The sequence below is a fragment of the Malaclemys terrapin genome, chromosome 6 (assembly GCF_027887155.1).
Source record: "Malaclemys terrapin pileata isolate rMalTer1 chromosome 6, rMalTer1.hap1, whole genome shotgun sequence".
In the NCBI taxonomy this organism is placed as follows: Eukaryota; Metazoa; Chordata; order Testudines; family Emydidae; genus Malaclemys; species Malaclemys terrapin.
The window spans coordinates 108,362,631-108,378,538 of NC_071510.1; the positions used below are offsets into that span (position 1 = coordinate 108,362,631).

A 15,908-nucleotide genomic window follows, 5' to 3' on the forward strand; every position below is an offset into this window, starting at 1 on the left:
TTCTACTTGGCCAGGTACGTAGCTCTGGTAGAGGGTTTCCTGCTACCTAGCAAGACAGGTTGGATTTATTCCGAGCAGGCCCTCTTGTCCAGATGTAGCCATGCAGCACCATGCTGTCAGGTGCAAGGAGGCGAGGTTTGGCTAAAGAAGCTGTCCACAATCTTGTGAGATTAGGTCCAACCTGAGTGGACGCATCCATGGGGCTTCAACTGCAAGTTCTAGAAGCATGCAGAACCAATGTTGACGTGGCCATGCTGGAGCAATTACAATAACTCTTGCCTTGTCTCCTTTGATCTTCAGGAGTACCTTGTGAATCAGGAGATTCAGAGGGAAGGAGTATAGCAGGTTGTTGTTCCGTGATAGCAGGAAGGCATCAGACAGGGAGCCCTTGCTTTGACCGAGCCTCAAACAAAACCAATGGCATTTCCTGCTCTCTGCAGTGGCGAACAGGTCCACCTCGGGAGTCACCCACCTCTGGAAGATAAGGCCAGCGACCTCCAGGTGAAGAGACTACTCGTGGTTAGAGGAAAAGGACCTGCTGAGGTGATCTGATAACCCATTCTAAGAGCCCAAGGAGATGCGATGCTTCCAGGTGAATGGACTGCTTCATGCCAAACTCCCAGAATCTGAGGGCTTCCTGGAAAAAGATCCTGGAGCGAGCGCCTCCTTGCTTTTTGACATAAAAAACTGCCACTGTGTTGTTTGTCAAGATCTACACTGACTTGCCTGAGAGTTGTGGAAGGAACACCTCACAGGCCAAGCGTATCGCCCTGAGTTCTTTTACATTTATATTCCTTGATAGCTCTCCCTGTGACCAGAGACCTTGGATCTTGATGTTGCCAATGTGGGCACCCCACCCCTGATCCGACGCCAAATTCATCGTGAGCTGTGAGGTTGCAAAAAGTACCCGGTTCAGCACGTAGTCTGACTCTAACCACCACATCAGGGATGCCAGAACTGGTGATGGAATGGTTAGAATCAAGTCTAAATGATGTCTGCTCAGGGAGTAGACCGACGTAAGCCACATCTGAAGTGACCTGAGGTGTAGTCAAGCGTACTGCACGACATAGGTACATGCCATCATGTGACCTAGAACAGTGGTCTCCAAACTTTTTTGATCGCGCATGCCATCAGTAAAAACATTTTGAGCACGCACCTCCTGCTGCGCCGCAGGGCCGCCCCAAGCAAGAAGAAGAAGAAGGGGGAAAAAAAGCCGCTCAGACTCCTGCCCGAACTGCTGAAGTGGCGCTGCTCCTGCTGCGCACCCCGAAGGATCCTCTTACGCACACCCCACTTTGGAGACCACTGACCTAGAAGCTGTAGAGACACATGGGCGGTCGTCAATGGGCTAGCTGAAACCTGAGTGATTATGTCCGCCATAGCTGTGAACCTGGTCTCCGGAAGGAAGGCCTGGGCCTGAGATGCATTGAATACTGCCTATAAATTCTATTTTCTGCACCCAGACTAACGTTGACTTTTGTTCCTTTATTAAGAGTCCCAAAGCCTGACAGGTGGCTTGTATGACGTTGATACTGTGCTGAACCTGAGCCCGCGATCGGTCTTTTATCAACCAATCACCTAGGTGCGGGTAAATCTGTATACCTCAGTATCTGAGAGAGGCTGCAACTACCACCATGCACTTCGTGAAAACTCAACAGGCCCAAGGGAAGCACTGTAAATTGGTAATGACTCTGGCCCATCACGAATCTGAGTAATCTCCTGTTTCCACAGAAAATGAAGATGTGGAAATACGCATCCTTCAAATCAAGGGCAAGGTGTACCAGTTCCCTGGGTCAGGGAGGGGTTGATGTAGACCATGGAGACCATTTGGAACCTCAGCTTCTGGAGATATTTGTTGAGGCGTTGCAAGTCTAAGATGGGCCAGAGGCCCCCCTTTGCTTTGGGAATTAAAGGAAAACCCCTTCCCTCTCAGTTCTGGAGGAACTATTTCCCTCAGCCCCTGCCCGCAGGAGGGTTTGCACCTCTTGGATGAGAAGTTGCTTGTGAGAAGGGTCCCTGAAAAGGGACGGGGAGTGGGGGTGAGGTGGAGGGATAGACAGAAACCAAAGGGTATACCCCTTTGCTATGGTACTGAGTACCCACAGGTCCGATGTGATTGATGACTATGCAGGAAGGTAGGGCGAAAGCTGGTCTGAAAATAAAAGGGACAATGGATCTGGAATAATGACTGATAAGTCATCCCTGACCATGCCTTCAGAAGGCCTGCCTGTTCCCACTTGTGAACTGGCTAGTGTCATGCTGGGACGTGGAGGAAGAAGGTTGGCCCTGACGGTGTCTATAACCTTTTCCTTTCCTCCTGTCGGGCTCATGTTGGGGGGCCCCCCCGAGAACCTGGGCAGCAGCTCTGGTATGAAGTGTTTCCTGAAGGCTGATGGTATATAAAGGCCTAAGAATCATAGTATAGCCCTAGAGTCCTTGAGGTCATGCAGTTTGTGGTCTGTTTGCTCAGAAAACAGTGCAGCTCCCTCAAAAGGGAGATCTTGTACCAACTGTTGAATCTCATGAGAGAGCCCCAAAGATTGCAACCATGAGCTGAGTCTCATCGCCACTGCTGACACCATTGTCCTGGCTGCTGAGTCTGTCACATCTAAGGCAGCCTGGAGAGAGGTCCTGACCCCCGCCTTCTCTTTGTCTATGATGACCAGAAATTCTTGCCTTGACTCCTGAGACAGGGAGTTCTTAAATTTTGTCATTGAGTCCCAGATATTAAATTCATATCTCCCTAGCAGCTTAGCATCGAGCTGCTTAACATCTTTATTTTTGGGTGTGGCGCTCGTCTGGCCCTGTATGTGCCACTCATTAGCTGCGGAAACCACCAAGGACCTCAGGGGAGGGTGAGAATACATGTACTCAAATCCCTTGGTGGGAACATAGTACTTTTTCTCCGCTCTGTTGGATATTGGGGGCAGATACGATGGGGTCTGCCAGAGTGCCTTCACCAGCCTTACCACCCCATCATGTACTGGCAAGGCCACTTTGGAGGGGCCCACTGCATTCAAAATATCAAATTGGCTGTTCATGGGCTCCTTCAATTTCTCTGCCTCCAGTCCCAGGATGGCAGCAAATCTTTTAAGTAGCTCCTGATGAGCACTAAAGTCACCTGGAGGCAGTGGGATCGTGGGGCCCATAACCACCTCATTTGGGGATGATGAGGAGAATGCCACCACTACTGGAGGGACTGGATCTTCCGCCTCTCTGGGGGTGGTCTCTACCGGGGGTACTGCCGAGGATTCAGAGTCATGGTCGGAGCCTGATTGAACCTGCTTAGGTAGGGCTGCAGCCCATCTTTGGGAGACCGCAGAAGACAGTGGCTGAGAGAATGGCCCGGGTAATGCTGTGAACTCCCGCACCGCCCCGGGTTCCAATATTGCCATTGAAGTGCCCACTGCCCTGGAGGCCAAACTCCCATAGAGAGTCCTGCACTGAAATCCGGTGCATAAGCAGGATGACGTTGCCTCTTTTGTGGGGGAGTCAATTCACCTCCAGAGCTCGAAGAAGATGACTCCATGTCCAAATGCCAAGGAGGAGCCATTGTCTCTTTCTCCTGCTGGCTGTGGTAAGGCCGGGGAGCAGTCCTGAGGTGCTGGGGAACAACGTCGAGGGTACGGTGACTGGCGTCCTTTCACTGGAGACTGACGCCAGGATACCGGTACTGGGCAGATGGAGACCGGAGTCTCGACATCAGAGACCAGCATGGAATGGACATGAGCACATACTCAAAGAAGGATTTACATTTAATTCTGTTCACAATGTTTGTGGGTATATTTGGAATATTAAATAATTTTTAAAACAAAAGCTATTAGCTATTAATAGGCAGCAGGTGTAAAACAAACAAAAGGAAGTACTTCTTTACACAACACATGTTCTGAAGGTCAAAAATATAACTAGGTTCAAAAAAGAATTGGATAAGTTCATGAAGGATAGGTCCATCAATGGCTATTAGCCAAGATGGTCAGAGATGTAACACCATGCACCAGGTGTCTGTAAACTTTCAACTGCTAGAAAATGGGACTGGACAACAGGGGATGGATCACTCCAAATTGCCCCGTTCATTCCCTCTGAAGCTTCTGGCATTGGCCACTGTCATGTGCTAGATCAGAGGTTCCCAAACGTATTTGGCCTACCTCCCCCTTTTCAGAAAAAAAATTACTCAGCGCCCCCCTGGAAATCTACCTTCTTTAAGCGAACAAACAGAAAGATGCAGTGACAAATTTGCATTCTTTTATGTATCTATATTTCTACCTACGTACTACAATATAGTAAAGAAAGATGTGTTATTAGATTATCGCCCACAACAGCAGGTATACAGTGGTTTTTGCGTAAGACGGCAAAAGACAACCAAACTAAAATACTAATGAATCTAATAAACTGGGTTTTGTTCTTTGCTCAGCATTAGATATATGTATTTGATATTAAATTGTCAAATATCAAACTAAATTTATCAAGAAATAATTAATTTAAAAAATAATCAATATGCAATTAAAATCAGTTAATAGTTTTAATTTAGTTTGCCCTTATTTAAATAATTGTTCCTTATTAACACATGCCTTATTTACCAATTAACACAGATGATTCAATAGATATAAATGTTAATAGTTAAGGTTTTTTTACGATTTCATTCCCATTTTCGTTAATATTGTAATAAAAAATATGACAAATATATTGACTGTACACTTCAAATAGTACTGTACCGACACAAGCCTGCTACGATTTTATTAGTAGTAAGCACTAGAGACACAAACGTACGGTAGATATGTAAGAAAATGTATAAAAATACTCACGTGTAAATTGCTGTTTTATTGAAACAACAATAATACAATTTGCTTTGTATGTGATCCGTAATCCGTAAAGATCGAAGGTATCGAACATGAATCAAAATTTTTAAATACTTATTGCACTATTGTTAACTGCTTTTTACACAATTCAGAAACAATCTAAATTAGATTTCATACATGTCGCCTATTTCTAGTATCGTATTGTAAGCAAGTCATTACACGTACATATTCCTGCCGATGTATGCTGGACTTCCCGACAATGCGCGACACGCTCGCCTGCCAACACTTGCTTGTTAAGAGCTGTTGGCGGACTTGACACCTGATCTGTTATAATTTATGAATTTATTTGGAAAATAAAGTAATCACTACAACTTTAACTCTATGTTACACAACAGATGAAACATGTACGAACGGTTTTTCAAAATTTTCTTATATTCTTTTCTTTCTTTATGCTTCCGCCCCCTTATTTTTATTCAACGCCCCCCCAATTGCACCCGAGGCTACTACTGCCCCCCTGGATCATTCCAGCGCCCCCCAGGGGGCGGTATTGCCCCCTTTGGGAACCTCTGTGCTAGATGGATCATTGGTCTCACCCAGTATGGCTCTTATGTTCATAGGTATATTCAAAGATTTTTAGGAGGTGAACTAAAATGTATAGCAAGTTAAATGCTTGTTTTCATTTTCTTTTATAGCAATTTGGTCTCTCTGCAAAGGAAATCAAATTGAGCCAGAAAAAGAAAGATGAAAAAGATAAGTAAGTTACAGAGAGTGTCATTTTGGGAGTTCTTATGTACTTTTAAATTTAACCATTCTGCCAGTCTCAGTGCCTAGCTAATTATGTCTGTCTTAACTCTGGAGTTTCAGATATGAATAACTTTTGATGTAAAAATCACCAATAGTTTGTGTCAGAATTCTCATTAAATTGTCTTTGAGAGAAAGTTAAATATTTAACTTTTTCTGGTCTATATTTTTGTATTCTATTAACTATTTTTAATGTAATGTTTTGATTCATTCTATTGAAGCTGTTTATTGTAACAAATACCTTAGAATTGTGCAACTGAGTTCAGTGATTGCAGAAAGTTTTTCAGTAACCATCGTAAAAGGATGTTACAAAAGTGGACTGAGGAATCCATAAAACAGCTCAAGTTAAAATAAATAACTTTCACTGAATGATATAATGAACTAATGTGTAACTTTTGCCTTACTCTTTTTTTCCAAAGAGCCCTGTTGTCTGAGCATCATAATCTTAGAGTCTCACAAGCGCTTTCCCTAATGAACGAGATGTTATCTGAGACAGTGCAGCTTCCTGCAAGTGAACTTAGACCATTGTCCAAAACAATGAGATTCCCTCGAGATTTCAGAAAGCAGCAGCTCACATCTGCGAGAGGGTAACATATTTACAATTCAAACATACTTTGGTGTACAGGACTCCCAAATGTACATCAGATTTGCTAGCTGAGATGACCACCTTGAATCCTGTGTGACATGGATTAAATTCAAATGAGTTAAATATAATGGCAGTGGGCAAAAGGGCTGGATCTCTCTAGCTGATGCTTCACCTGGTGTGTGGAAGTCTCCAGCTAGCACACAGCTAGTATAGCTAGCTCCTACACCATCCCCCGGCAAGCACCAGCGAACAGGGCATTGAATGCTGTTGTTCTGGCACAGCTTGTGGATTACCGCTTGGAGACCATAGCCAGATAACCAGTCCCAGAATCAGAACTGCAATCAGCTCCTTCAAATCCACCCCACTTACCTGCATCCAGGAGATACTGAGCACATCTGAGAATCTGGTGGCTTATGAGAGTCCATGAGCCCCGTAACATCTGGTAACAATCACCAATTTTTTTTAAAAAACAAGTCCTAGACTAGTAAAAGCTGAACAACTTACCTGATCCTACTTGTAGTTGCATGTGTAACACTTCTGCCATGTGGAATTGGCGGCAACAAGATTCAATATCTAGGGGTTCCTTTTCAGCAATACAACACAGAACTGGCTTGAGCCTCCATCCAGTAATCTGGGAAAATTACATATCACCCCCTGGATGCCTCTAAGAGGCAATACTTCCCCTCTTGCAAGCACAGAGTCTGAGTTAGAAAAGAAAATTTTAATAAAAAGGGGAAAAGAAACCCGGCATTAACTTAGGAAAATGCTGCAAGCAGGATTCATAAGCAAAAAAACATGAGTAAAACACCTTCCCCTGTGTAGGTTGGGCAGTGTCTTTTGCCTCAGGTTCTTAAGTCCAACTACTAAATATTCCTTTAACATGCCCCTCACTTCTCCCTCCACTGCACCCCACTCACAGTTGTTGTCCTTGGTCAATGAATACCCAGAGTTCAGAGTTGCATTCACATGAGTTCACCTCCCACCAGGGGCGTGGGGGGAGAAGGCATTTTGCTTGCTCCTTGGCTGCTCAGCTGGCCACTCCACTAGCTGCACTGGCCGCTCCACTGGTGCTGCCAGCAGCTCATTGCTCCGCCGCTCCCTCTAGGATGTCTTGAGGTCCCACCACTTAACACAGCTTTCTGTTCTCAGTAGGGGAGCCTCAGTGCCAGTGCAGGCTAGGCAATTGCTTTCACCAAAGATGCTGTCTCATCACAGGTCAAATGTTTAGGCCTGGTTATTAGTGTTTTCAGCTCTACTGATACACAGTGGAGAGGGAGACCAGTCAAATGATGGCTAGAATTCTTAGATGGCACCCACACCACCAGGTACAAACACCTGTCCCCCACCATCTCTCAACTCCACTGGGCTTTGGCCCCCTAGTCCCTTGCATAGCGAGTGCAGTTCAGTTGAGGGTGAGTCCCTCAATCAGGGTATGCCAAGCACAGTTCCGCTACCCTTGATTCACACAACAAGGATAATACCACTTTATTACCACTGCACTCAATAATAGAATGACTTGTGATCCAACACCAGCCAAAAGTGATCTTTTGGGCAAAGCAGCCCCATGATGCTGCGCACATAGGCTGAGTGGGTGTGTCTATGCAAACAAGGTCGGTTCCTGAAGTTTTCTTCCCCAGCTCATCTGTAGCTGTCAGGGGAGAGCTCATGCAGACCCTGCTTACACATGTATTGGTTTTCAGCAGAGCCAACTGAATGTATACCCCTTTTCCTTTTCTAGAAAGAAATACTTCCACAGAAGTGGCTTACATCACTGAGATAACTCCTCTTTGTTTTGTACTTCACTGCTTATTGCCTTGTAGGAAATAATGGTATTTCATTTAATGTTACAAATTATTAAATATCCTCCCCTAAATATTATTGTTTCAAACATAGTCTGTTTTTATTGCAATACATTTGTATTAATATAATTGTATGTTGCTAGCAGTGGTAAATATGTATTTTTTTCTTCTTGCTTTATAAGTCGTCCTGGTAGTCGAAGTCTATCAGCAAGTCAAGCTGAAAGAAGCAGAACTGCTGCCAAACCTGACTTTGGTCAAGCAAGATCCCATTCCACTCCACCTCAGGGTTTAGCTCAATCTGGGGGTAAGAATTGTAATTCTGCTTCCACCCTCCCTCCCTCCCATTTGTACATGGAAGCTAACAAGCTTATGGTATAATGCAGGCTCCAGCCGCAAGATCTGGATTGTTCTTTGAAGATGAGAATGTCACTGTTATGATGACTTCAGCCTCTCAGATAGGATGTCAGTTATTTGACTGCTTCACCATTCCTTTCTGTATTCGTGAAGATCTTGATTGTGCAATTTGTCCAGAGCCCATAATAAAGGGTAGTGTGGAACTCAGCCAGCAGGCACTTACTTGACTCTCTCTCTTCCTTTTTGAGAACCCATCTGTATTACACACAATACTAAAACTGCTTGCAGTAAAATTGGTTTGTATGTGTTTTTTTAGGAACTGCCACTGTGGTATTACAGAAGAATATATCCAAAGGGAGGATTAGAAATGCAAGACATTATCCTGTTAACTCTAGGCAAGGTAAGCTATACAGAACAAGGAAATGGTGCTTTTCAGCTAAAAGTTTAATAGTGCCGTGTTTTAAAAGACCTAAAAAACTCCCATGTAAGTAACTATTTAAACAATAAGACAAAATTATTGCATTTCTGAATTATTGTTGCACATTTCAGGTGGTATTTTTACATGGCACAGTACTCAAGACTAAAACCCCCCCTTTTTTTTTTACTGAAAATTTTTGAATTTTTAAATGTTTTGACATGTTCTACCAATGACTGTCCTTTAACAACCTGAAAAGTGCAGTAAGTGCCTTGAAATGCATTGTTTATCTCATAATTTCTATGAGATGGAATTTATGAATCATAGTAGGAAAATAGTTAAGCTCATGCATTTATGAAGCAGTGTATGGGAGGCAGCACAGGAGAGAAGTAGTGATGAACTGGGTTCAATTCCTTTACTACAAATTAGCATTGTGACCTTGAGCAAGTCTCTTCCCCTCTTTGTACTGCTATTTCCCCTCAATTATCAAGGTGACCAGCCCTCTGTGGAGAAAGAAGTGGTTCAGAACTATTTAGAAAAGCTGGACGAGCACAAGTCCATGGGGCTGGATGCGCTGCATCCGAGGGTGCTAACGGAGTTGGCGGATGTGACTGCAGAGCCTTTGGCCTTTATTTTTGAAAACTCATGGTGATCCGGGGAGGTCCCGGATGACTGGAAAAAGGCTAATGTAGTGCCCATCTTTAAAAAAGGGAAGAAGGATCCGGGGAACTACAGGCCAGTCAGCCTCACCTCAGTCCCTGGAAAAATCATGGAGCAGGTCCTCAAGGAATCAATTCTGAAGCACTTAGAGGAGAGGAAAGTGATTAGGAACAGTCAGCATGGATTCACAAGGGAAAGTCATGCCTGACTAACCTAATTGCCTTCTATGAGGAGATAACTGGCTCTGTGGATGAGAGGAAAGCAGTGGATGTGTTATTCCTTGACTTTAGCAAAGCTTTTGATACTGTCTCCCACAGTATTCTTGCCAGCAAGTTAAAGAAGTATGGGCTGGATGAATGAACTATAAGGTGGATAGAAAGCTGATGTCGTCATCGGGCTCAATGGGTAGTGGTCAATGGCTCCATGTCTAGTTGGCAGCCGGTATCAAGTGGAGTGCCCCAAGAGTTGGTCCTGGGCCCAGTTCAGCTGGAAGATGGCGTGGACTGCACCCTCAGCAAGTTTGCAGATGACACTAAACTGGGAGGAGTGGTAGATACGCTGGAGGGTAGGGATAGCATACAGAGGGACCTAGACAAATCAGAGGATTGGGCCAAAAGAAATCTGATGAGGTTCAACAAGGACAAGTGCAGAGTCCTGCACTTAAGACGGAAGAATCCCATGCACTGCTACAGACTAGGGACCTAGTGGCTAGGCAGGCAGCAGTTCTGTAGAAAAGGACTTAGGGGTTACAGTGGACAAGAAGCTGGATATGAGTCAACAGTGTGCCCTTGTTGCCAAGAAGACTAATGGCATTTTCGGCTGTATAAGTAGGGGCATTGCCAACAGATCGAGGGACATGATCACTCACTTCTATTTGACATTGGTGAGGCCTCATCTGGAGTACTGTGTCCAGTTTTGGGCCCCACACTACAAGAAGGATGTGGAAAAATTGGAAAGAGTCCAGTGGAGGGCAACAAAAATGATTAGGGAGCTGGAGCACATGACTTATGAGGAGAGGCTGAGGGAACTGGGATTGTTTAGTCTGCAGAAGAGAAGAATGAGGGGGAATTGGATAGCTGCTTTCAACTACCTGAAAGGGGCTTCCAAAGAGGATGGATCTAAAGTGTTCTCAGTGGTACCAGATGACAGAACAAGGAGAATGGTTTCAAGTTGCAGCGGGGGAGGTTTAGGTTGGATATTAGGAAAAACGTTTTCACTAGGAGGGTGGTGAAGCACTGGAATGGGTTACCTAGGGAGATGGTGGAATCTCCTTCCTTTGAGGTTTTTAAGGTCAGGCTTGACAAAGCCCTGGCTGGGATGATTTAGTTGGGGATTGGTCCTGCTTTGAGCAGGGGGTTGGACTAGATGACCTCCGGAGGTTCCTTCCAACCCTGATATTCTATGATTCTATGGCACAGAAGAGTCTTGAGCAGTAATTTTTGAGCTTGGTTTACGTTAACTGCTCCGTTGTGTGAAACTAGTAAAAAAATCTTTTCTTTTCCAAGTTGCCATTCGGCCTCAAGACCAAACATCCCAAGTCACTCTCAGAGGAATGCTGACAGATTTTAACCGGAGGAGAACACGGTTGCAAGGCAATGCAAGCCAGAGGCAGGGCTTGAGCAAAGGAAGACCTAATTCAGCCAGACAAGGTTTGGAAAAGGAATGAAATAGTAATTTAGGATATATTGAGGCCTAAGTCTCCTTTCCATTACCCAGGTTTATGCTAGTATCAGTGGTGCTTAAGTAGTGTAATGGAGTGGAGACCTTGCTCGAACTAGCCTCATGTGGTGTGACTTTGTTTCATTGCCCTGTCTATTTGCTATTTCTGTATGAAGGTACTATTTTTCTAAAATTGTTGTTTATGGACATTGGGTTATGTGACCTCCAGCTGGAGTCTCCTTTTGTGTAATTAGGTCTACTTATCATATCCTAGAAGTAACTAAGGCTTTTACTTAAGGGATCCAAGAACATTTGGAAAGTATCCTCATAATCTCACAGCCTGCCTACAAGTTAGGCAGGTTAATGGGCAGGAAACCAAGTAGATTTCCCTCTGAGTTTCATGAGAATCAACACATTCCCATGAAACATTTCAGTTTTGATGGGAAAATGTTACATGGGGAAATTTCATACCAGCTGTAGTAGCAAGATCCAATTCCAGTTGTCAGGTCCTCAGGAGAACATAAGAAGCTTGGTGATTACTGCCTAAAAAATTTAAATGCCACTCATTGTATTGCACATATTGTATTCTCTATAGCTTTTTATACTGTACATGTCACTATAATGTCTGAATGCCTTCCAGTCATGCATTAAGCAATGTGACTGTGCATGTCACATATTGTTTGATCACGCATCCTCTCCCCAGGAGGAGAAGCATAAGCAGTGGAGTGTCTTATTTTGGTAGGTTTTTTTTTTTTTTTTTTTTTTAAATATACATGATGATAGGCGTTTATAAGGAGGCACATCAAAGAAATTTTGCTTGCCCTTGTGAGGGAAGGTGTTGAGGTTTGTGATGGCCCTTAGTTCTTGGGGAGCTCATTCCACAGAATTGGACCAGCCCCTGATAAAGTTCTGTCTCCCATACATTCAAGCTTTTCCTTATTATAGAGTTCCATTGTGTCAGAGGAGTGAAATTGTTGACCACAGTGTTAATCCTGGAGCTTTAGTGGTCTTTCAGATATATCCTGAACCCAGACCATGGAGTTCCTTTAAGATAAGGACTGAGAGGTTGAACTTGATTGAGTTCTGTAGCAAGCCAGCTTAGAGAGCAGAGGACAGGTTTGATGTGCTTGCAGTGGCCTGTGTTGCTGAGGAAATGTGCTGCAGCATTGTATACTAGTTGGAGTTTCCCAAGTGCTGAAGGCTTCATGCCCATGTATATCATGTTTCTGTAGTCCATCCAAGAAATGACAAAGGCATGAATTACTGAGGCCAGGGCATCTTCAAAAAATTATTTCATGTTGGGAGTCTAGACTGTCCCCCAATGTCCTTGACTCCAAGGTCGAGGAAAGTATGACATCTGCTTCAAGAAACTGAACTGCAGCAACATCTCTTATGCATATGATTAAACCATCTAGGGACTATAGGGCACCATATGCTGCTGAACTGGTGTAACTAAAATAATCAGAGAAGCCATTTTTTATTAATGTATTATTGTATACCTCCAAAATCCAGGGTCTTGGGCCTATTTGCATAGAAGTTTAGTATAGAGGGTTAAATTCAAAGGAGAGTCTCTAGTGGGCGTATATTTTTTAAAAAATGGGGATTTAATGAGTTTTGGAATATATTCTATAAAACAAACTTCTAGCCATGTCTCTGACTGACCTAATTTCCATCTTTCTGTTTAACAAAAATCTTAACATTGCGCATGGTTAGTCATTGTAGGCTGCTGAATACAAGAGGAGAGGAAGAGGATTAATATTTTTAATAGTATTTGTAATACTCATCTGAGGATTGGGAGCTATAGGTGCTGACTCCATGGGTGCTCTGGGGCTGGAGCACCCACGGAAAAAAATCGGTGGGTGCTCAGCACCCACCGGCAGCTCCCTGTGGCACCACTCTGTCCCACCTTTTCCAGCTCGCCTCCGCCTCCTCTGTGAGCGCCCCGCTGCGTCCTGCTTCTCCCCCGCCTCCTTCCCAGCGCTTGCGCCGCAAAACAGCTGCTTCGCGGGGCGGGAAGGAGGGGGAACACAGTGCGCTGGTGGAAGAAGTGGGGCTGGGGTGGGGATTTGGGAAAGAGATCCAATAGGGGCAGGGAGGGGGCGGAGTTAGGGCGGGGACTTTGGGGATGCGGGCGGGGAAAGGGTGGAGTCGGGGCAGGAAAAAGGGGGGGGGGGCGCAAGGGCACCCACTGGCCCCAGAGAAAGTTGGCGCCTATGTTGGGAGCGGTCTTTGGAGACTTGTCATATTGTGGCCAGTTAGTAGCAGAGTGAGCAGCTCATTTTCTCTAGCTTAGGCTTTGAATAGGATTATGTTATAGCAGCCAGTCCCTGATCCAGAATTTCGTTTCTGCATGCTGGTTTTCTGGAAGACACACACTCCGTGCTCTGATTGACTACATAAGAGCCCCTCTGCTGAAAGCAGCAAGAAATATCTGCTGATCTGTGATTGGACAGAGAAAAAATCATGAAGTTTCTGCTGTACTCTGAGTAGGGGAGTGCTTCTAATATTTTAGGGACAGCAAGGGTACTGGGTATTTAGCTAGAAGTATTTGGATAGAACAGCTATAAAGGATACTGATTTTTATTTTATCACAAATTCATAAACAATGGCTTAATTTCTGTGTGTTCCCCTATTCAGCCTCTGATTATCAAACACTCAGCACAAGGAATCTGAGAAGACCTACACCCTGTGCAGCTGCAATTCAGAGAGAAGAGACAGGTCTTGATTATGAGTCCGAGCGAGATTCAATAAGTCCCTGGAGTGTCCCTGATGATATCCAACGACTCCTTCATGACAATTATGATTCCCTACTTGAGGTAAGGAGTCTAATTGTAATAGGAATGAGTTGGTGCCTATCTTGTACCAAAAGGACCGTTATTTCATATGCCCTTTATTACCTCTTTTGCATTTGAAATAGATTTCACATCCAAAGTGTGGGGGTGCAGGAGGTGGAGATAGTAGCTGAGGATTCTTGTTATAAATACTACAGCAGCAGTTTAGCAGAGCCTCATGTTCACATTATAAAGCTGTTGTTCCTGCCATGGTGTAGCATGGACTGGGAAAACTACTAACTACCTTATAACCTGCAAATGCATACTGATTATTTGTGGGCTGGGAACTCATTTCAGTTGCTACCAAGTAGCCAACTGGGACACAATTGCGTAGTAGCCTTGTTGCTTAGACAAAGTAACAATTAGCTTCCCTTCAGCACAAGCATGTCTTTTGTTCTCAAGATATTTTATGGAAAAGTCTTTGTTTAAATCAGGACAAAAGTTTTCTATACAAATGTGATGAGCACTTTTGCTATCTGTATAGGGATTTCTAGAGGCATTATATGTACCTTGGCTCACTGTTCACCATCTTTTCCCCCCCATAGGTCTCTGTGCCTCATGAAGAGGATTGCTCTCCTCTTAGCATTAATGACAGTGTATCTGAAAGCACAGGAAGTATCTTGAGCAAACTGGACTGGAACGCTGTTGAAGCTATGGTAGCGAATGTGGAAGAAAAGTGAAATGAAGATCTCTCAACCTCTGTGCACTTTAATAGTTATTTAATGCTTAATAATCAAAGGGAGTTCTAAATAGTTAGCTTTCTGGGAAATGTATGGCCCTACCATTCCATTGTATTTTAAACAAAACCCTTTATGAAATCAATTTGCAATTATGCTTAAAACTCAATAGTGGATTATGGCTCTTGTACCATGGAAAGTGTTTGATTCTCTTTGAAATGGGTTCTTCAGTTTCCTGGTTAAAGACCATATACTTTGGTGTTAATGTGCAGTCTCTTCAGCTTTTCTTGTGCTCAGGACAGACCCTTGGAATCACATTACACTAACTGAGTGGATAAGGGAATTTGTGTGCCAATATTGACTTTATTTCTCAAAATAAGTGTACAGGCAATTTAAAGAGTTTTAATGATCAAGTTTTCTCCTTCAACTACTTCAATATTAATTCAGTGAAAAGTTTTATATTTTTAGAGCACTGCAGTTAATTTTTTAGTGTTAAGTATATTAACAAGTGTGATATTTTGATTTGGTTTTAATAAAATCTTGGTTTTGCTGTTTACTGTTTTTTGCTCTATTGGGAGGAATATCACTGTATAGGATCTGGTTTTGCATTTTTATATTAGTGCCTTCTATTGTAAGTCATAGGTGGTGACCCTAGGTTAAAGTTCTGGCTAATCTTCTTCCAATTCCTTTCTTCTTCAGAGATTTTAAGGACCATTTATGATGATCCAATCTGACTTCTGCTTCTCACTTAGCAGCATGAACTACAGCATAGCTTTGAGAAAGATATCTAGAAAAGTTACGATTTAAGGACTCCACGTGAGGAAGAATAAGTGTTTAGCATGCAGAGAGCGTGAGTATTTATTCGTTAGATTTGGAGAAAAGATGGCAGCAGGAAATTAATACATTGGGAAAGAGCAGCAAATGTGGTTAGTTTTCACTTTTAGCAAAATATTTTCAGTATTAATTCAGGCATTTTATACAGCTACTTTTTTACATCCATCTGTAGTTTTCTAGAGCACAACTATTTTCTAGAACTGATCAATTTTAAGCAGTGAAACAATGTAAAACTGGTTGACAGTACCTTCCTAATGAAACATTTTAATTTTCAAGCTCTCTTCACTCTTTGTCCTTTGGCAGATACATATATATTGCTGTGCAGGTCAAAACCTGTTCCTAGGCTACTCACCTTGTTAGCATCAGTTGATCACCTCTTGATTTTAATCTAGCACAAAAGAGTTGCCCTTATAAGTTTATTGAGGTCATTAGCTGATACATGTAGTAAGTCTTAACTTTATTTGGTATATGCATAGGGTAATAGCAGATAGACGTT

At 43.4% G+C, this 15,908-nt stretch overlaps 1 protein-coding gene across 7 annotated transcripts in view; it reads left to right on the top strand.

The window, feature by feature from the left end:
- The window catches only part of CPLANE1 (ciliogenesis and planar polarity effector complex subunit 1), a 183,073-nt gene extending 167,941 nt beyond the window's left edge, over positions 1–15,132 (top strand). For all 7 annotated transcript variants that reach the window (XM_054032044.1, XM_054032045.1, XM_054032046.1 and 4 more), the window contains 7 exons: positions 5,489–5,550; positions 6,017–6,184; positions 8,165–8,286; positions 8,653–8,736; positions 10,917–11,060; positions 13,708–13,886; positions 14,447–15,132. In XM_054032044.1, coding sequence (XP_053888019.1) covers positions 5,489–5,550; positions 6,017–6,184; positions 8,165–8,286; positions 8,653–8,736; positions 10,917–11,060; positions 13,708–13,886; positions 14,447–14,581 — 894 coding nt within the window. In that variant the 3' untranslated portion in view covers positions 14,582–15,132. The remainder of the gene's footprint in view (positions 1–5,488; positions 5,551–6,016; positions 6,185–8,164; positions 8,287–8,652; positions 8,737–10,916; positions 11,061–13,707; positions 13,887–14,446) is intronic.
- Positions 15,133–15,908: the final 776 nt, after the last annotated feature.